Source organism: Equus przewalskii, chromosome 6, assembly GCF_037783145.1.
Source record: "Equus przewalskii isolate Varuska chromosome 6, EquPr2, whole genome shotgun sequence".
Classification (NCBI taxonomy): Eukaryota; Metazoa; Chordata; class Mammalia; order Perissodactyla; family Equidae; genus Equus; species Equus przewalskii.
Window position 1 is genome coordinate 69,047,099 of NC_091836.1, and position 21,040 is coordinate 69,068,138.

Below are 21,040 nucleotides of genomic sequence, written 5' to 3' on the forward strand. Positions count from 1 at the left end.
AGCTGGAACTCAAGGCATTGTCCCCACTGGTGTCTCCAGCCTCAGCTCTTCTCTCTCTCCTGATCACTCTGCACATGTGATACACCCCAGCCACATTGCTCTTGTCCCATATCTTGTACACCTCGCTTTCTCATGCCTTCCAATCTTTGCTCACCCCATTGTTTCTTGGGCCCATTCCCGTGTTCTCCACCTGGGAACTTCCTACCTAATCTTTAAGGCCAGCTCTGATTTAACCTCTTATGGAAAGCCTTCCCCTGGTGGCCCCAGGATGAGTCCGTGGCTTTCTCTTCTTCTCTCTCCTGTATGACTGCTCATCTTTAGTTGCTGTCTGTCAGCTTGTCTGCTTACACCGGGAGCTTCCTTAGTCTGATACTTGGCTCTGTCCCCAGCAGCACCAGCACAGGGGCATAGGGCAGCCATGTAGGATTTGTTGGTTGGTTGGGAGGTTGATGAATGAATCAATGAATGAATGGTGAATGAATCCATCCTCGAACCATCACTTCTTGGCCAGCCCCAGAACTGCTATTTCCCAGGGTAAGCCCATTTTATAGCAAAAGGGGAAGCAGAAGGAGGGGACTGCTCTGGAAGGGAGAAAGAAAATCAATAAAAATGTAAATCTGGTTGAGAAAAGCTGTCCCAGGCTGGCTGTGGGGAGAGATAAGACTGGCCTGACTGAGCCCTGGCTGACAGTGGAAGAGAGATTAGGGGCGAGAGGAGCTGCAGCCGGGGCAGGGCAAAGAGTGGGTCTGCCCTCAGTGGTGCCTCCTCCCTCTGCCTCCACCGCCGCCCGGTCCACATGCTCTCTGTGCTCCTTTCAGGGCCAGGGCAAGGGAAGGGCGCTTACAGACACTGATCGTCAGGTGCACTGCCTGTGAGAGAGTATGTTATTATTCGATCTTCACAACTTTTGGGAGACAGATGAAGAAACAGATCTCAGAGAAGTAAAATCACTTGTCCAGGGTCACGCTGTAAGGTGACAGAGTCAAGATTTGAACCCAAATCTGCCTGACTCTAAAACTCTGTTCTTTTCACTCCACTCCACTGGAGGTCTACAGCCAGGCTTCAGACGGTCCCCAACCTTAGAAAACAGGTGCACAATTGTGTGTATGTAGGTGTGCATCTTTTACGGAGAATTTGTATATTTTGTCAGATTCCCTGAGGTAGTTGTCCTCCACTCCCATTGCCTAAACCATGCTGCCTCCCTAGACGTGGTGGCCTTTGAGCTGGGTCTGGAAGACTAGGTAGGACTTCAGGATGTGGGATGGAGGGGCAAGCAGCGAGCTGGGGATGAAGAAGGCTAGCTGGATAGAGGGAAGTGAACACACAGGGGCCTGGTGGGGGAAAGGATTCAACACATCCTAAGAACAGTGAGGGTGCCGTGGGTTCATTTATTTGTGCCCCAGTCATGGCTCCTGGCTCCCGTCTCCTCAGGGGCATCTGCCTGAGTCTACAGGCCAAAAGAACTCCGGGCCAGGCATCGGGATGTCCATTCTGGTCCCAGTCTTGTACTCTGCTGGGTTTTACCACCGGTAGAATCCAGCAGGGAGACCCGACGCCTTCTCCTCCCCGCTCCAGGGTACAGCGGGTACAGGATGAGAAGATGGTAAGCTCACAGATGCAATAGCTCGCGGCTCCTCATTGGCCAGATGCCATGTTAGGGAAGAGGGCCGCTCCCGGGACCCCCTCAGTCCCTGGGAACCCCTCTGGCCCTTACCTGCTCTGCCCCTGGCTCTCAACCTCATTAATCCCTTGTGATGACTCCTGGAATCTCCTGGCCCTGACCAGCCTGGGAGGTTTTAAGCACAAGAATCTGATCTTCTCTTCAAATCTCAGCTCAATGCAGAGGCAGACTCAGCATGAAGCTAAAGCTGCCTGAGCATCAGGGCCTCTCCTCAGGCCCAGGGAGGGGCCTCTGCAGTGTGTTCATCTCTTCATGTTCTTGGGAAATTTGCGAAGGTAAGATGTTTTATCCACAATCAGTTAAGATTGCTAGTTCTTTCTACTCCAACTTCCCTTGTGTCCCAGTTTCCGTTTATGTGAGGTGGTTGGAGGCGCCATGGGTATTTCTGGGATCCGGCTATGGGGAAGTTGAGTTCGGGATCAATTTGCTTTGGGTTCAGTGGGACATATTTATGCGGTTCTGAGTCACCTCTGAGTATAGATAAATCATTGCTGGCCACCTCTGTGTAGAGAATGACTGGTAGAAATCTTCCTACTCACTGTCCAACTTCTTCGGCATTGTGACATCAAGCTGTCACATCCAGAGGGCACCTCGTGACATGAATGTGTTTTATGCTGCCTGGTCCTGGAAGTGAATAGGCAACAGAGGAGAAACAGCAGAAACAGATCTGAAATGTACAGAACCAGAAGCTAGTCTGAGGAAAATACTTCCGATCATCAGGGGAAAAACATTTTAGAGGCATGCGCAGCAGTTGGTAAAAAATATTATGTTGTTTTTCTGAATTGTGTGGTGTATTTGTTTCGACTTCTCATTATGCGTAAATATTTACTTCCTTACCTAATTTTGAGGTCTTTTCCTTAAAGAGGCCTCCCCAAATTGTATAAGCTTCAGTTCCCACAAAATCTGGCTCTCACCCTGGCTCTACCCTTTATTTTCTGTGTGATCTTGGGCAAGTTGCTTATCCGTTCTGAACTGTTTTGTCTTCTATGAAACATACATGACAGTTTGGACAGGTGAGGACTCAGAAAGCCTTGTGACCTTATTCCATTTCTGAAACCATTACTAGAGGAAGTAGCCCAGCCAAATGAAAATTAGACCAGAATATACAGATAGGGAAAGATGTAATATACAAGAAATAATGGTGAGCAACGAATCCAGTAAAACTTAAATCTCAATAACTGGAAATAATGCGGTTGTCGCAAACTCTAATGCAGTTTGTAAGAAAGGATTTTTGTAATAGAAGAGACATTATGCAAGAACAAATTTAATAATAAGCTGTATCTATAATTCCAGATTATTTCTGCACAACCTGGGAAACAGGAGGGAAGGAGAAGGAATATAAACATACGAATGGAAGGAGAAGGAATATAAACATGTGAACAGCATCATCTTGTTGCAGGACACTTTGAAATTCTTGGCATTGACCAATACAGGCTCAGATAGTTGTTAAATGTTTAAAGGTATCAGCCAGTGGAATAAAAATGGGAGTTAGAACTTCTGTACCCGCTTCTTTCATGTGGGCTGGCCTCAAAGCCCTGCCCTTGGGAGCTGCTCAGAGGGCCAGAGCCGCGTGTGCCCCCCCCACCCCACCAGCTTCTCCCCTGGCCCCCAGCACAGGGCTGGACACAGGGCTTGGGAAACCACTACTGTTGGCTCCATCTCCTGCCTCCTGAGCAGCAGATCCCAGCCAGGTGGGGTATGTGGTGGCAGCAGAATGGGCTGGGAGCAGATCAGGAAACTCTCTCCCCATCCCAGGGAGACAACCAAGCCAGATAAGACTGGCCACAAAACAAGACAAGGCCTGATGTAGACAAGGACCGGTTTGTTCAGATCCAAGCGTCCCACAGACCCACTCATTCCACAGAGCCAGGCGTTACTGCTCCCAGTGTAACAGGCCCGGGCATTACAAAGAACAGGTCCTTAGACCAACCCAGGCATCACGGAGAACCAGATGTTACCTCCAAAACTTGAGTGTCAAGGAGCTAGATTATCTACATAGCCCCAGGTGACAAAATTTCAGGCACTTTAAGAGCAAATGGTGAAATTATAATTTTAGTCCCGAAAGTCACAGTGAGTTTGGTGGGCCCTGGTCAAACGTGTGAAATCGTGGCGATGCACAGGTCCCAGGGAGTGTGTGCTGAGCGTGTTTGGTCTTTGGGGTTAGACGGTGTCTAAGTGTGGGACCTGGGTCTTCCTCCCCACCAGAGCCCCTACGGCAGACACTAGGCCTCTCCCAGACCGTGGCTCCCCGAGGGCAAGGGCTGGACTTCCTGAGCCCAGAGAGTGAGCCTCCTGCCTCAGCTAAGGCCCTTGGGCTGTCACACCAGCTTTCCCGAAGGCCCTGCCCAGCCTGGATGTCCTGAGAGTGACGCCACCTCCCTTTCCTCCTCCCTCAGAGCTCAGGACTCTGCCTCCAGGGGGCGCCAAATGGACACTTCTTGACAGAGGCTGTCCTGGCCCCACCTCCAGGCTGAGCGGGGCTGGGACGAGGCCTGAGTCCATCCCGACCACACAGATGGTCACAGCTGGAAGGGGCCGCAATGCTGGCAAGTCCACTTCCCCCTAACAGAGATGGTGGCTGAGGCTCAGAGAGGGTGCTCCAGGAGAACGGCAGAGCCGGGATAGGATCCTGTGTGCAGGGCAGTGTGGCCTACTCTTGTCCACTTCTCTATCCCTGGGCCCGGGAGAAAGATACGTGGTCCTTCCACCCAGGAAAGCCTGGTTTCGGGTCAGCCCGTCTGGCTGAGGAAGGAAGGGGGAAGACCCTCTTGCTTTAGAAGTAGCCAACACAGCAGACCCCAAGGAACTCCTTGGTTCAGATGAGCAAAGGCCCAGAGAGGGTCAGTGACTTGCCCGAAGTCACACAGCAAGTTAGTGGAGGAGTCAAAATTGGGAAACAGGGCTCCCAACACCCAATCTCGGGCAAAGGGACCAGAGGAGATCCTCGCTGTGGCCATCACTCTTGCCTAGGGTGGGGCCCTGGGACAGCTCACACTCTCGATTCTTCAGGCTTCTTCTCTCGCCCTGATGCTAACAGCTGCTGCTGTAGGCCAGGGCTGGATACCGTCGCCTTAGTCCCCTCCTCTTTGTTCTGCTGCCTTAGGATGGCCAAAATCAAGGCGAAGCAGGCCAGGGAGCTCGTCTTGAAGAAGAACTGGAGGCCGATAAACCTGGGAAAGAACACGGGACCCTTGAACTCAGGAGCTCCCCATCCAGGGCTCAGGCGTCAGCGATCATCACTCGTGCAGTCCAAGACACTGAGTTCTTGGGGGGAGGAGAGGCCTCCAGCCCCAGGGCAGTGTACCCTGTCACCATGGCCTCGGCTGGGGAGATGGGGGAACCCCTGGAGTTGACCCACATGGGGCCACATCCCTGGAAGAGGGGGAGAGCCTCTGCAGAAGGAGCCCTGGTGGTGGGGTGGGGGGTGGACACAGAAGCCTGGGCATGCTCCCCACCCTGTCCCTGACTGCCTGTGGCCTGGGCCAGCCCTGCCTCTCTCCAGGTCTTGCTAAGGACTCAGGGGGCCTGACCATGGCAACTATGGATCGCCCCACCCACCACGAAGAAAAGAGGATTCCCTCTCTCCTTTTGTCTGACTCACCAAAGCTCTTGTTTGACTTTTCCTCTTCCAGGAAGCCCCCCGGGGGGTCCCAGCCCACAGGGACCACGCCCTCCTCAGAGCTGGAAGTGATCAGCTCCTGCTCCCAGCCCTGCCAGCAAGTCCCTCCCAGCCTCCCCATCCGTCCAGGCCAGCAGCCTCTCTGCCTCCAAATTCTTTGGGGCTCCCTATTGTACACAAGGGAGGATTGAGTCCCAGAACAGGCAGCTCTCATGACGAGGGAGGCAGAGCTGGGCCAGGAGCCCAGGCCTCCTGTGTCCTAGACAGGGCCTCTTCCCCACTCCACCTCGCCTCCCCGTCTCTCTCACAGTTGGGCTGCTCCCGAATCCCCCCACGCTCAGCTGTGGAGACACGTGTTCCTGCAAAGGCTGCAGTCAGACAGCTTGGGTTCAAGGCCCAGCTTTGCCAGGCACCAGCTCTGTGACCTTGGGCCTCTCTCTTTCTCTCTCACGTTCCTCACCCCTAAAAGGGGGAGACGGTATCTTGCTCACAGGCCTGGTGAGTTCAGGACAGGATATGGCACCTGTCACCTGTCAGTGGATGTAAATGGATCTGCCCCCCCGGCCCCCCCCCCATTCCCTCCTAGGACCCCGAGGGTATTTCTAGCACCCTTCCCACACCCCCCTGGCGGCCCCCACCCCAGGTCTCACCGGTTTCGGAGCAGGTCGTTGTCATAGTAGCGGCAGACGGCCCGACGCCCGCAGCTCTGGGCCCAGTGCACACAGGTGGTGTCAATGGCAGTGCCGTGGATCACAGGGCTGGGCATCCAGGCTGGAGGAGGAGGTGCTCAGGGGACAACGGCGCCTGGCATTCCCGCGCCCGTCCCCACTTTACTCCCTGCCTTACACAACCCCTTAGCAATTGGGGCCTCTTGGTCTGTAAGTCTTTGGCTCCCAAGGCCACCCTTTCCCTGGGGGCAGCTGTGGCCTCCCTGCCGGGCTGTTCAGCCTCTTCACACCCACCCCCAGGGCACCTAGGTTGGATCTGTTGCCACAGGGACCTGTGAACCCTAAGGTAAGGAACTGGGACCCACACACCCCTGTGCCCCCCTGGGCCCAGCACACAGTGGCTATCTGGACCAGCGGTCCCAAACAGGTTCTTTACCCAAAACTCTCTGGAGCATGAACTGGATCCCCACAGCCAAAGTCTTGTCTTCTTTCTTCACTCCCCTAAAGCAGGGACACGAGTGACATGAGGACTGAGAGGGTTCCAGCCCCGCAGGGGCTCTGGTCCTCCCCTCCTCTTCCCTGAGTCTGCAGGTCCTTGGGGGCGGGGAGCTCAGGCCCCACACCCCATTTCCCTTCACCCTGCAGAGCCTGGTCCCCATGCACCAGGTGCACCCACTGCCCATCAGGGTCCCATGCTGGCTTCCCTGTGCTCCTGGTCACAGACCCCTCCCCTCTCTCCCTTCCTCCTATATTTGGCACAACCTGAAGGTGAGCAGCCAGATGCTCCTTCTAACTTCCCCAAGCACTGTGCTGCCACAGCCTGGGGCGCCCTGCTCCCCGTCCTGGGGAACACCAGCACCCAGCCCTCATGGAGCGCTTACTGCGGGCTCTGTCCTTCTGCACTACAAGCCCCACCTCACCCCATGAGGCAGGCATGTCCTTAGCCCCATTCTGCAGGTGAGACTGACGGACGCCGAGACAGGTTAGGTGCCTCGGCTAAGGTCCCAGGCCACCGGGCATCAAGAGCCAGAATTCGCGCGGCACACGGCCTGCGCGAGGCCTCCTCATCAGGCTGCCCGCTGGGGATCTGATTCCTCTGCTTTCCCTCTTGTGGCCGGCCTGTCTTACAGATCTACGTGTCTTCTAATATTTGTGAGGGGCTCCACCCCTCTTCTAATTTTCTGGAAAATAGGCAATAAAATAATCCCGGTGTAATAAAATATTGGAATGATTCTGCTCTGAGGTCTCTTTATTCAAGCCACCACCCCAAGAGATGCTGACTTTGGCCTCAGGTGACAATTATCAGTCCCAGCAGGCACCTCAGGACAATGGCCAGAAAGATCTTGGACCAGGAGGCAGTGCTCAGCACGGGCTGGGTCCACAGTTGGCACTTAATAAGTGCTTGAAGTGGCATTCGGAATCATGGGCCACACTGAGAGGATTTGGGTTTCTGGGCGCACCTGCTGTGGCCCGCCCACTGCAGGTGGGGCGGGGGCGGGGAGTCAGGTGACACTCCTCACAGTGATTGCAAGGCCAGGGAAGGGCCTTAGGAGTGGCCTCCCCTCCCCTGGGGCAGGTCGGGTCATGGGCTCTCGGTCAGTACTGTTCCACCCAACATTTGCTGTGTGACCTGGGGTCAGCTCCTGAATTTCTCTGCAAGATGGGGAGAAAACTTCTCTTATCTACAAGAAAACTTCTCTTATCTGCAAGATGGGGAGAAAACTTCATCTCAGCAGGTTGCCATGAAGACAGGACAGGGAGAGCATGGTCTGTTGTGGGGGCCCAGGACACCCGAGTGGCCTCCTTCTTTGAACTCCTCCCTCAGGATTCCTTGTCCTGCCTGGGGTTAAGGACCTCTTGGTATCCACCAGTTCTGGCCCGCCTCTGCTTTCACCTTAGGATGAGCATGAAGGAGGGTGTGTGGGTGACACTGGCCAGTGTTGCACCCAGGCCGACCAGGATCATGAAGGGCAGCACCAGGTGGCTGCAGGCTGAGTCGCAGGAGCCCGCCAGCACAGGGCTGCCCCCTGCCACGCAGCTGCAGTTGGTGTAGAAAACCTGGGGGGTGGGCAAGGAGAAGAGCCTTCAGGAACCTCCAAAGGCAAGCAGCTGGCCAAGGGCCTGAGGCTCCAGGAGGAAGGCTTGTGAGACACCCAAGGGCTCAAAGCAGCTGGGCAGAGCTGGCTGCATGCTGGCTCGCCCGACGGCTCGAACAGCCAGGCGGGTACCTGGACACAGGCTGTTTGCACACAAATGGGCTGAGCCCAGGTCGAGGCTGTGCGGAGAGAGGGAAGTGGGGAAAAAGGAGAGGAGCCTAGAAGAGCATGACCCCTATAATGCACCACATGCACACATGCTCACACACACATACACACCCACACACACCGCACACTCACATATACGCACACTCACATATATATGCACTCGCACACACAACCAACACACTCACACACACCACACATCCACACACATGCTCATACATACCACACACTCACACACCACACACTCACTCGTTCTTTCACATGGTGATGTCAGAGTGCTCCGAATTCCTGAACGTCTGTGCAAGGAATCAAAGCAACAAAGAGTGTTTTGGGGAAGGAACTGGATTCTCCAGCCTAGTGTCCTTGCCTTCCACTTCCCTGCAGTCTTTCAGGGCATTGGATTCTAGAAGGGACTCTCAAGGAGAGATTCAAGCACAGGATGGAGAGATGCAGACAGCACTAGAGGAGACCTGATTCGGCAGGTGAGGGGCAAGGAAGGCTTCACCAGAGAGGGGTGTTGGATTTGGGTCTTGAGGAATGAATAGGAGTTTGCCAAGAGGAAAACTGGAATGAGCAGAGGGAGCGTCAAATGTAAAACCACAGTGGCATGAAAGAACCCAGCAAACCCTTCCTCCTGCCCAGGGCAGAGAGTGCACTCGCGAGGGGCAGAGGGAGGCACTTTAGGCGTACGCGGGGGCAACATCGTGAAGAGCCTTGGGCACGAAAGAAGAACCTGGACTGCTGTTTCCAGAAACTCGGTGGACCAGGCGCCCTGCCAATCATCTTGCTGACAACAACTTAAAATGCTGGATAAAGTACTGAAAACTGTTCTGAATGCACCCACGTGTTGGCAGAAAGTAAAAAGTACTCAGCTTCAGTACTAAGCGAGGTGGAACGGAGGGTGGAGAGCAGGGTCTGGAGCAAGCTTTGGCCCTGGGTGTTCACAGAAACTCGCACAATGGAGTACAGCTTTCAGAGGTTCAGAGGCTACAGGGCCAGCGGACAAGTCCTAGCCCTCCCTTCTGCCTGGTGAAAAGTCTAACAGGAGACCCCAGAAAACTGGGGCCCCTCCAAAGGCGGAAGTCTGAGTAAAAGCTGAGCTGTTTCCAAACTGCAGGGAAATGCCCCCCGGCTGGCCCCGGAGTGTGTTTGATTGCCGCATTGCCATCCCCTAAGTGACCTGGAAAACCTCCTGCAGAGGGTTCTTTCAGAGGTGCTCCAGAAGTCAGTGCCCTCGGGCGCCTGCAGGAACAAAGCCAGGCCAGGAAGCCCAGGCTTTGCTTTTCTTCTCTGTAGAGGAGAGTCTCCCTGACCAGTGTGCCCCAGGGACCCCGCCTCGGCTGAGAGACAGGTGTGCAGGGATGGGTCCCATCAGCCCTCGAGGTGGCCTGGCAGCCCTGGAGCAGCTGGAATGTTCTGGAACTCTCACCTCCAGCCCTGCCTGGCAGCCTCGGAAGCTTTCCAATGTGACAAGGGTTGGGAAGCCCTGAGGGGGATGCCGGGAGCCTTGGAAAGATTGGCAGCACGGAGAGAGAGAGCTGACAGCGTGAGGGGCTCGGGTGACCAGGCGCTCTTTCCATTGCCCTGAGCTCTGTCGTGTGTGCGCAGTGCCTGTGCCTGACAAGGTGGTGCTGCCACCTGTGTGTGACCCCCTGAGCACACACCACCTGGACCCTCACCTGCAGGCTGTGCAACCCGCTGGGGTGGAGATACTGAGGAGGGACAGGTTGGGGGAGAAGTCCTGTCTGCGAGGCCAGCTTCCTGGAAGAGAAACCTGCTGCTCCTGTTGCTTTCCTGAGGGCACGAGCTCGCTGGGATGGACATGAAAGCCAGAGGCCTTTCTCGGGGGTTTTCCCAGCCCTTCATTCACGTGCATCTAATTCCATGGCAGCAGGGGACTCTGGAGAGAGGCAGGTGCTGTCATAACAACCAGCCTGACACCACACCCCCACCTCACATGCTTTACTACAACCTAGGAGCCTGAGGAAGGCGGGTACTGTCCCCATTTGTCATTTGGGGGTACTGAGGAGACAGTGGAGGAGGAACTAGCTGTTCTCGGTGGCCTTTCCAAGGTTGACACAGAATGCACTGCCGCTAGTCACGCTGCCCTCATTTCCCCTCTAGGAGTTCCTTGAGGGCAAGGTCCCTTGGATCTGGGTCCTCAGCCCCCAGCACAGGGCCTGGCACAGAGGAGGTGCTCTGTGAAGGTTTGTTGACTGACTGACTGAGTGGTCTCATCGCGTCAACCTCCTCACTGGTGTCCCTGCCTCTTGCCTGCACTTTGCTCACCTTCCTCCACACTATGGCCTCAAGTGTGATTAAACACAGATCTGACCCTGTCACTCCCCTGCCTATAACCCATCCAAGACTCCCCGTTGCTCTCTAGATAAAGTCCCCACTCACAGCCTGACATTCAAGGCTCTTCCTTGTCTAGGCCTTGCTTTCCCTCCATGAACCCTTGTGCTTCTTCTCCAACAAGTTCTTTGCAGTTTCTTGAAACACTGTGTGTGTGTGTGTGTGTCATGTGCAGGTGCTTGCTTCTGGATTCTCTGCTTCTGCCCTTCCCCCTGCCTGGAAGGCCCTCCCGCAATGTGCCTATTCACTCTTGAAGATCCAGCACAAATACCACATCCTGTGAAGCCTTTTGGGGCCCTCCCAGGTGGGATGCATCTCCTTCCATCCTTGTCTGTACTTGTGGGGACCACTTCTCCCACTTATCACCACCCGTGGACCTCTGGAGCTGTTTCCTTCTGCATCTCCCCTGCATGGACAGCGGGGCCAGATCTGGTTCACCTCTGTGCCCTGGGCCTTCACATGTGGCTGGGCCCTGGCTGGCAACAAAAGTTTATGGAAAGAATAATGTTCTACATCTGCCAACAGAAGGAGACAGAGCAGAGCCAGACAGTGAGAACGTTCAGAGGTGGAGAGGGTGAGAGACACAGGCACTGAGACAGGGAAGGGCAGAGAAGTGAGAGGCAGAGGAGGAAGCCAGAGGCCTCACCCACCTGGCTTTTGTCCAGAGCTTCCTGGACCATCCGGCTTGTGCAGCCCGCGTGGCAGGGCGTGAGGTACTCCACACGGCTGCTGGGCTCGCAGACAGGGTTAAAGTCGTCCGATGGGCAGGAGCAGGGCTCCATGCAGCCTGGAAACCGCTCCAGCCCAGGCTGCGCGCTGACGAGAGAGAAGCTTGGGAGGGTTGACTTGGCTTTCTGTCCCTCAGGCCGCGAGCCGGGGCCAGCTCTGCCCTTAGCCCGGCTCTCTACCCCTGAGAGCAGTGGCCAGAGAGTTCAGCTCCATACAGGAGTTTTTCACTGTCAGGGCTGCTCTGTGATGGTGCAGTGGTGAGCTCCTTGCAGTGGAGGTGTGCAAGCAGGGAGATGGGCTGGAAACTGCAGGAGGCCCCCCAATGGGAGACGTGGGAGTGGGGAGTGGAGTCTGGATCAGAGGCCTCTGAGACCCCTTCCAGCCCTAAGACCCTACGAGTCTTTGAGCCACTTCTGCAAACGTCTCTGTTCTCAATGGCCCTCCTTTAGGGAACACAAGATAAATTCCTCCCAGAATTTAGTGAGGCACTCCAATGAAAACTGCCTTTTTCTTAATGAGCTGGTTTGCTTCCTTTTCTTAGAAAATTCAAGCTAGGCGTGTGGGACCCAGTCAGGAAGCCTGACTAGCTGTGGGATCTCCCACCTGTTCACGCCTCTCTCTGGGCCTCAGTTTCCCTGTCTGTCAGCTCGGCTGGGGTTCCCTCTCCCCGTTGCCATCCTGCAGTCTCATGACCTCTCACTCACTCTCACTACACTGCTTGCTCTCTGTGTCTAGGGCACATTTTAGTCCCACCTATCTCCCTCCTGAGGACCTGTCCCCAAGTCCCAGGAATGTCCCCATTCTAGTCTGCCAGGGCAAGATGGGGTGGACAGGGCCAGGAGATCAAAAGAGAGGCTGAGTCCGAGGGCGCAGGTGGCCCCTGAGACTCAGAGTAAGACCGGGCTTCATAGCTAGGAAAGAAAACCTGCCAGGCAGCCACGGCCAGGCTGCAGAGGAGGCCAGAGGGGGAAGCTGGAGGCCCTGTGGGCTTCGGGTGGGGGCGGGGCAGACAGAGTGGCAGGCCTGGCCAGCTTGGTGAGTCTCAGCTCCTTGGAGAAGAGGGTTAGCAGGGGTGGGGGAGGTGGGAGGGACAAGTGCAGCCAGAGCTGGGGGTGGGGAGGTGGGGTATGGGGCAGAGGTGAGCTCCACTCCTTCCCTAAGGTGGGGGTCTCCATCTGATGGGGAGGAAGGTCGTCGGCCAGCATAGTCCTCTCCTCCCCTGCCGGGCAGAGCTGTATATGTGACACTGTCTCCCGCAGGAGGGGGAACAGGCTGGCACAATCTGAGCTGAGGGCCCATCAGAAGGCTATGCCAGGGGCCTCTGGCCGGGGAGGTACCTCTCAGAGGCCCCCTAAAGCAGCTAGAAGGCTGAGCAGGTGAGAGCTGGGGGCTCTTCCTCAGCCCCTTGCTTCTGTGGGGAGAGCCCTGCCTCCAGGCTCTGGTCCTCCCAGCTGGGCAACCCTGGGCGAGCAACTTCACCTCTCTGAGCCTCGCTATCCTTATCTATGGAATGCGATCCCGTGAGGGTCCAACGAGACAGAACATGGGAAGAGCGGGACGCGGTGTTGGGCAAGTGGGAGACCTAGGTTCTGGGCAGCTGTCAGGATCGTTAGCTGTGCTGGAGGATGAGAAATTCTCAGTTTGCTCACTTGGTCCAGAAAGGTTTCTTCAATGGATTAGAACCCACCACTCACTATTGCAGGCATAGAGATGAGAACGAGTGAGATGGGATGGCAGAGTCACGGAGAGAGGCAGAAGAGAAGAGAAATAGGGCATAAGGCGTAGGCTGACTTTTTCTCCATTTGCTTTTTCAAAAGATTGTGGTAAAATATCCATGCACTTTTTACTCTAAAAATCATTTCAAGGCCCTGGCTCTGTCCTCAGACCAGGGGATTCTCGAGGGCCTGGCTGCAGCCTCACCAGCTGTGACTAGACCCCGGCCCCACCCTGCACAGCAGAGTTGCCTCACTGTTGGGAAAGGAAAAGGGACAAGGAAGGAGGGGAGGAGGGGAGTTGGAGGGAGGTAGGGGAGGTGGGCCCGGGACAGAGAGGGTAAGGGATGAGCATGGCTGGGCCCTGAGATGAGGCCCCCATGTCACACAGAGGGAGCTCCAGCTGTGGAAAGCTGGCACCTGGGTGGAGGGAGAAGATGCCCAGGGAGAGGCCAGAATGAGAAAGCTGGGGAATTCTAGCTGGGTGTTGGGCCAGCCTCAACCTGGAGCATTCCCAGGAAAAATGAAATCACTCTGGAGAAGCGGTGGCATGTAACTTCCAGCATGCTCTCCAAGAAGTCTCCCAAGAGGAGAGGGTATGGCAGCAGCGGGGGTGGCAATGGGCGTGAGAGACTTTCCTCTTAGAGGGTGGAGGCAGGTGGTGCCCCACTGGCATGGAAAGAGTTTTGGAAGTTTAGGGTCATGGAACAACAGAGTTTTAGCTCCTAGGCTCTAAGAACCAAGAATCCTCAACGTCTCCAGGCCAATCCCTTCCCAAGGCATCAGTCCCCTCTGTAGTGTCCCTGTTAGGGGCTTGCCAGCCCTGGTTATCCCCTCTCTCACCCACCCCCCCACACCCCCAGGGATGGAGAGCACGCTCCCTCCTGGGAAGGGCTTTCCTCTGCCTGGGAGCAAAGTGTCCTCAGGCTGAGCTGGGTCCTGTTCCTATGGTGAGGCCTCAGCGCCACCTCTGCTGGGCACACAGGGCTTGGTCACTTTGCAGATGCCATCCCCACAAGTGGCTTTGCCCTGCCTCAGCCTCCGCCCCTCCCCAGGGCTGAGCTGCCCCGTCCGTGAGGTTCCATCCCTGCCCCTTCCAGTGGCCTGACACCTTCACTGGAGAGAGAAGTCCCAGTGTCACAACTGAGCCAAGTGAGATGGAAGGAGATAGGGCTCTTGGGGAGGTAAGATTTGAGACAGGTGGGTGCCCCCATTGACCTGGCCTTGTCTGGGCCACCCCTTGCCCTGTCCCACCCCTCCATCCCCCCATGCTCATGCTCACGCGCTCTTGCATACACTTACCCAGGCTGGTGGATGATGCCTGCGATGTGGTGGGTGGAGCAGCCCATGAAGAAGAGGGGCAGGCTGAGAAGGAGGCAGAACAGCATCCCCAGTAGGCAAAGGATGCTGCAGCGCATGGGGCCCAGGCGGAGGCGCTTGACCAGGAAGCCCCCCATCACGATGCCCATGATGGCCAAGGGGATGGTGACACAGCCTATGAGCAGGTTGGCAAAGGATGCTGTGACGGAAAACTGGCGCTCCAAGAACTTGGGCAGGAAGGTGGCCATGCCCGCCACCATGGACGATGTGCACACCTGGGACAGGACCACCAACAGGAAGATGGGGTGGCGCAGGGTCCGCAGCAGCACCCTGGGGAAGACTGTTGGGGTGAGTGAGGAGAAGGTCGGAGTGGGCAGGGCAGCCATGGCATTAGTTTGTCCCATCCCGCCCTAAACAGGCTAAACTGTTCCGTCCCTTCCATCCCATCTCATTCCATTTAATTCTATTGCATTCAGTCTCCTCATTACATTTGACTCCTTTCCACTTAATTCCATTCTGTTTTTGAAATTCTGTTTCCTTCCATTCCATTGAGTTAGATAGCATTTTATTCAACTGTGTTTCTTTCCATTCAATTCTATTGAAAACTTGATTCCATAAACTTCTGTTCCATACTTCAGATTTGATTCTATTTCATTCATCCCATCCCATCTCATGTCATTTCTTCTGTTCTGCTTATTCACCTCGTTTTGTTCTTTTCATTCAGCCCTCTCCTGCCGTCCTGCTATAGCTCTTTCCAAGCTGACCGAGGCCTTGCTCCTCCCTCTGTGTCCCCTACATGGGACAGTGTCCCCTCCCCTGCTCTCCTCATCTCTAGTCTATGTTTCTCCAGAGCACTTTACTTAAATACTACACATCTTACTCATTTAGCCATTTTATTGTCACCCTGCCCGAAGGTGAGCTTCATTCGGAGCGGGGATGTTTGTCTGTTGTGTTAATTGCTGAATCGCCAGAGCCCAGAGCATGGGAGGCACTCACTAAATATTTATGGAATGAAGGAAGGAAGGAAGGAAGGAAGGAGGAGACACAGACTCATATATGATCAGATACCCAAATGTTGGGGCAGAATCTAAGGCCTCCGGAGATGGTGAGACCTGGGCAGGCTTGGTGCTGGGCAGCTTCCTGGGGGTCGGACAGAGGCAGGGCCTGAAGAACGGGAGGATCCTGAGGGAGGGGTGGGGAGGAGAGGGAATTCCTGGTGGAGGGCAGAGCAGGAGCAAAAGTGTCGAGACCAGAAGGGAAGCGACGGCTCTGGGGTTCTGGCTTTGATCACCAATCTCTGCCAGCCCCCTAAACCGGTGCCTGTGGGCAGGGGTCCCTCACTGCAAGTCTGCTAAACCAAAGGGCACGTGACATTGGGCCAGTCCTGAGCTCTGGGCTTCAGGGTCGTCCTCAGTAGGGGTGGCCAAGGTGACGGCCAAGAATGCTTTCTGTGCTGACATGAGTGGCGCTCTCTCCTCTAATGACAAAAGAGAGAGACACATGTTTCCGCCTGTGGGAGGCAAGATGGCAGTGAGGCAGAAGGTGTGGGGGAGAGGGGAGGAAAGGCCTTTCTAAGAGGAGGCTCAGAGGAGCAAACCACTGCCGGGCTGGGCTGGTGGGGAGAGTTGGCTCCTCCTGGCCAACTGCGGGGTCCCTTCTGTTCCTGCAGAAGCAGGACCAGGGCCTCTGTCATGGGAGATTTCTCTGTGTCCCTAGAGCATGGCTAGAGCCAAGCCAGCTGGTTCCCTCTCCCCCTGGGCCAGGCCAGAAGCTATTTCCTTGGAAGCCAGAAAATAAAGATAAATAATCCAGGCAGGGTGGGGGGAGCCGGGGCTATGGAATTCCCCCTCCTTCACGTCCCAGGCCTGCCTCCTGTCCCTAGTCCCCTGCCACACACGCAGTGCATCCAGCCAGCATTGGGGGTGGGTAGGTGTGACACTGGCCTTCACCCCAGGTAGCTGCTCCAGCTTCCCTCCCTCCGTGCGCTGCCCCGGCCAGGATTGGCCTGGCCTTGGCCCAAGCTGTACAGGTGCCCTCATTGGACAGGTGGGGTCCCAAGAGGGGCAGCGACTCACCCAAGTTCATTCACGGAGGCCAAGGCAAGGCCAGGAGTTGCCAGGGGTTTCCTGACTCCTAGTAAAGGCCATTCCCCCTGTGTGGCCCACCCCGCATCCCGGTCCTCTGGCTGCCTGACTCCAGAGGGCACCCTCTCTCCTGTGCCCATCACTGCAGTGCATGTGTACCCGTCCTCTGTCCTTTCTCCCTCTTCTGCGTCTGCAGCCTGTGTCCAGAACAGGTGGAAAATTCCTGGAGGGCAGGGTTAAGCCTTTCACTTCGATAGGGATCACTGACCAGGAACTCCAGGGCGTGTCTCTAGCTCAGAGGCAGGTCTTCTCCATCAGACAGGGGCTGCCCTTAGCTTCGCACAACGTCTCCCCCATCAGACAAGCTGAGGCCTCTCTCCACTCAGAGACTATGTCTCCCTTCTCAGACAGGGGCCTCGTGCAGCTCAGAGGCCAGGTCTCCTCCCTCCAATAGGACAGGTCCTCCCTCAGTTCGGGGACTATGTTTCTTCCATGTGACAGGGACCTCCCTTAAGTCAAAGACAATATCTCCCCCATCAGACAGGGGCCTCCTGCAGCCCAGGGGCCAGGTCTCCTCCATGAGACAAGGCAGGTTCTCCCTCCATTCAGAGACTATTATCCTCCATCAGACAGGGACTTCCCCCCGGCACAGAGTCTGGTCTCTCCCATCAAACAGGGCCTCTCCCTGCTCAGGGGCTATGTCTCCCCCCTCAGACAGGGGCCTTCCTTAGCTCAGGGATGTCTTCTCCTAAGAGTTTAGGGCTCCTCCAGCTGAAGCCCCATGGCTCCTCCTCCCTCTTGCTCCCCCATGGTCCCAAGTGGTCAAGGCCAAGCCTCAGGGGCAGGCTAGTCCCTCTGGTGCTCAGCAGAAAGCCCAGAAGCCAAGTTGGCTGACCAGCCACAGGGCCTGTGGCCAGCCCTGCCTTGGTCTCTTCTAGGCTCATATAGAAACTGACACAGTCTGGCCCAGGACTCCAGCTCCAGGATCCAATTCAGCAACTGGCCCCAGCTTCCCTTTGGGCAGGAGCCAAAGCAGTGATTAATAAGCTCCTCCATGGAGCAGTGTGCTGGGGCTTTCCAGCAGCTGGGGGCCCCTGAGGTTAGGGAGTCCAGGCCCCTGCCTCTAGGCCCAGCCCCATGGGGTCCAGGCCCCCCTTTCCCTGAGGATGCTGGAGAACCAGGCTCTAGAGACTGGTGTCCCAGCATCAAGTCTTAGGAAACTCTTCCCAAGAATTGGACCTAATTAACTTCTTGTTGTAAAAGTCCTCAGTGCAGGGGGAGAAAGGTTAGAGGGGCTATCACCCTCCTAAACCACAGGCAGCTCAATTTACTGTCCCGGGACATGGTCAGAATGATAACAGGAAGGCAGGAGCGATTGAAATAGAAATGGTACCTTATATCAGTACAGTGTTTGATAGCATACAAAGGGTTCTCCACTCATCACCCTATCTGACTCTCCTAATAGTTCTGGCGAGGTGGAGCGAGGGTCCCTGACCTAGTCTTTCAGAGGAGGAATCTCAGGTCAAGGAAGGAAAATAACTTCTAAAAGATTGTACGCTGGTCATGTCGGGGGCAGGATTCACACCCAGGTCTCTGACTTGTTGTCCAGGCTCTACAAGCGCCTGTGCACACAGTAGGCCCTCAATCAATGTTCATGGGACCTGAATCTTCAGAAAGGACAGTCTGGTCACAACATAGACCCTGGTTACTGGTCGACTGAGTTCATAGTCTCCGGATCAGAGAGACAAGGATCTTAGCTCATTGAGTCTACTCACTGTACAGACGGGGAAATTGAGGCCCAGAGAGGAGCAAGGACTCAGGACAAAAGCCTGGGTTTCTGGACTTCAGCCCAGAGTTCCCTCCACCCAGGCAACCGCCTGGTAATTTAGTAAATATTTACTGAGAGCCTCTGCTCGCAGGCCCGGAGCTGGATGGGGGAAGAAGTAGGGTCTCGGGTGAGCCAGCCTTCAGGAGCCCTCTGCTTGAGGGAAGGGCTGGACAAGAACATGGCACAGGTCTGAATCAACATAGAAGCCCTGAGGGTTCGAAGAGCTGAGAGGAGGGAGAGCCAGGCCTTCTGAGGAAGGAGAGAAGTGGCCCTTGAACTTGGCCTAGAGGGACAAGAAAGATTTTCATAGATAGCAATAAAAAATGGTGTGCCAGGGGCCGGCCCAGTGGTGAGGTGGTTAAGTGCGCATGTTCAGCTTCGGTGGCCCCGGGTTCGCCGGTTCGGATCCCAGGTGCGAACATGGCACCGCTTGTCAAACCATGCTGTGGTAGGCATCCCACATATAAAGTAGAGGGAGATGGGCATGGATGTTAGCTCAGAGCCAGTCTTCCTCAGCAAAAAGAGAAGGATTGGCAGCAGATGTTAGCTCAGGGCTAAGTCTTCCTCAAAAAAAAAAAAATGGTGCGCCAGGTGGAGGAGATCATATGAATGAAGACTTACAAGGAGCGTATGGTGCCCATGAGGGGCCTGTAGGTGGGGATGATGAATCAAGAAAGGCAGGAAGGGGCTGGATCCTGTGCAGCTTCCAATGCCCTCCTGGCCCCATGTCCCTATAGCCTGGCCGCAGCTCACTTACCTTTGATGAACTGGACCGCAGTCAGGTTTGGTGCAATCTGGGCTAGGCCAGCCTTCTTTTCCGGGGACGCCTCAGTGCTCTGCTCAGAGGAGGAATCCTCACCCTGGGAAGACACACAACCAAGGACAGTCAGCTGGGTGCCAGACATTCTGCTCGGAGATGCTGTGGGCTGGGAGGGGAGCTCTGGGAGAGGAGAGGGTGGGGGTCTGTCATTTCATCAGGAGGAACAGGGGCCAGCAGTGTTTCATTTGTTCTTGGCCCTATAGGTACTCAACAAGTGGTTTGAAAGGATGGATGAAATTCCAGTGGTTAAACTTTGTATCACCATCATTAACATCATAATAATCACCAACATTACCATGAAAATTACCACCATAGCTGCCATCATCATTATCCCCATCACCTTAAATATCATCACTCACATCACCAATATCATCGTGAATAAATGACTGATATCCTTACTATCATCATTGTCTCTGTCATGGTCACCCACCACCAGCACAATCGTAATCACCATCTGTGACACCTGACCCTTCAGGATCACCAGAAACAACACGGTTATCAGAATCACCAAAACCATTATCACTGTCTCTAACATCCTCGTTATCTCTATCACTGTCTTCACCACCATCAGCATCCCCCATCTCTATCCGAGGTCATCACCACACTGCTACCTTCAGTTATAATCACTCATGGCCGTCATCACGTGGGGGCGGCCATGAGCAGGAGCCTTCAGTGAGCTGGGCCTTCCTAGAGGTTGGGGTGCTGTGGGCCTCCAGACCACTCTTGTTCTGTGCCGTCTGCTATGACAGGAAGGGAACTGGGGTGGCCAAGGCGACAGACCCCTCCTCCTTTCAGATAAGTCAGGCCACACCCAGAGAGGAGCTCAGCTCTGCGACCACATGAGGAGGAAGCTCACGGACATTCTGGAGTGTGTCCCCCCATCGGGGTGAGGAAGGCCGACGTGCGACTCCTGAAGGAAAGGCCTTTTACCTCGGGAAAGAGAAGACTTGGGGGGGGGGCACAATCACAGTCTTCTGATTGTCAGAGAGAAGGAAGGAAATCATGATAATAATGGTTATTGGTTACTAAGTACTTACTACCAGCCCAGCGCCGTTCTAATGACTAATCCGCTAACTCGACCTCCCAGTGACTTTCTCAAGTAGATGCCATTATAATCCCTGTTTTTCAGGGGATAAAACTGAGACCCAGGGGCTGGCCTGCTGGCGCAGTGGTTAAGTTCGCACGTTCCACTTTGGCGGCCTGAGGTTCGCCGGTTTGGATCCCGGGTGCAGAAATGGCACCACTTGGCAAGCCATGCTGAGGTAGGCGTCCCACAACTAAAGTGGAGGAAGATGGGCACGGATGTTAGCTCAGGGCCAGTCTTCCTCAGCAAAAAGAGGATGGGCAGCAGATGTTAGCTCAGGGCTAATCTTCCTCAAAAAAAAAAACCGCCTGAGACCCAGGGAGATGAAGTGGCTTGCCCTGTCACATGACTGGTAAGAGGTCCGGCTAGGGTTTGAACCTAGATAGCTTGACTCCAGAGCCTGTGTGCACTTAGCTGGCTCACCCTGAGGGACGGGGACCACGGCCCCTAAGTGCTGGGTATTCTACCTGCCTTGCTCTAATACCACAGTGCTTTCAGGCAGGTACTATTACTGTGCACATTTTTTAGATGAGGAACTAAGTCTTGGACAAGTTGCTACTGGCATAGGGTCATTTGAATTTAAGTGATCGAGTGGGGTCTGATTTTACTACATTTTTCTATGCAGCCTAAGACCAGGATTAGAAGCAACAAGTTCCGTGGAGGAAGACTGAAGCCCAATGTAACCAGCAGTTTGGCCAAGGCTGCCCTAGGAGGGAGTGAGTTCCCCCAAACTAGGAGCATGCAAGCAGGGGCTGGCCTCCCCTGGGTTCTGGGGTGCTGTATGCCATGGGGGAGGGTGGGTTGGGCTCGAGAGCTCATCCGCGGTCCTCTGCTTCTGCCTCTTCTCTGCCTGTGGAGCCTCTGAGAGGTCCCTATGGG

The 21,040-nt window shown here is 55.3% G+C and overlaps 1 protein-coding gene across 5 annotated transcripts in view; it reads right to left on the reverse strand.

The window, feature by feature from the left end:
- Nucleotides 1-2,929: 2,929 nt before the first annotated feature.
- The window catches only part of SLCO2B1 (solute carrier organic anion transporter family member 2B1), a 50,169-nt gene continuing 32,058 nt past the window's right edge, over nt 2,930-21,040 (reverse strand). For 3 of the 5 annotated variants that reach the window (XM_070624141.1, XM_070624144.1, XM_070624143.1), the window contains exons 8-14: nt 19,015-19,117; nt 14,328-14,685; nt 11,235-11,400; nt 7,863-8,026; nt 6,405-6,469; nt 5,951-6,071; nt 2,930-4,851 (exon numbers count right to left, since the gene is read on the reverse strand). In XM_070624141.1, the coding sequence (XP_070480242.1) occupies nt 4,671-4,851; nt 5,951-6,071; nt 6,405-6,469; nt 7,863-8,026; nt 11,235-11,400; nt 14,328-14,685; nt 19,015-19,117 (1,158 nt within the window). In that variant the 3' untranslated portion in view covers nt 2,930-4,670. Of the gene's footprint in view, nt 4,852-5,950; nt 6,072-6,404; nt 6,470-7,862; nt 8,027-11,234; nt 11,416-14,327; nt 14,686-19,014; nt 19,118-21,040 lie in introns of all 5 variants that reach the window. The other 2 variants (XM_070624140.1, XM_070624142.1) reach the window with 1 other exon arrangement.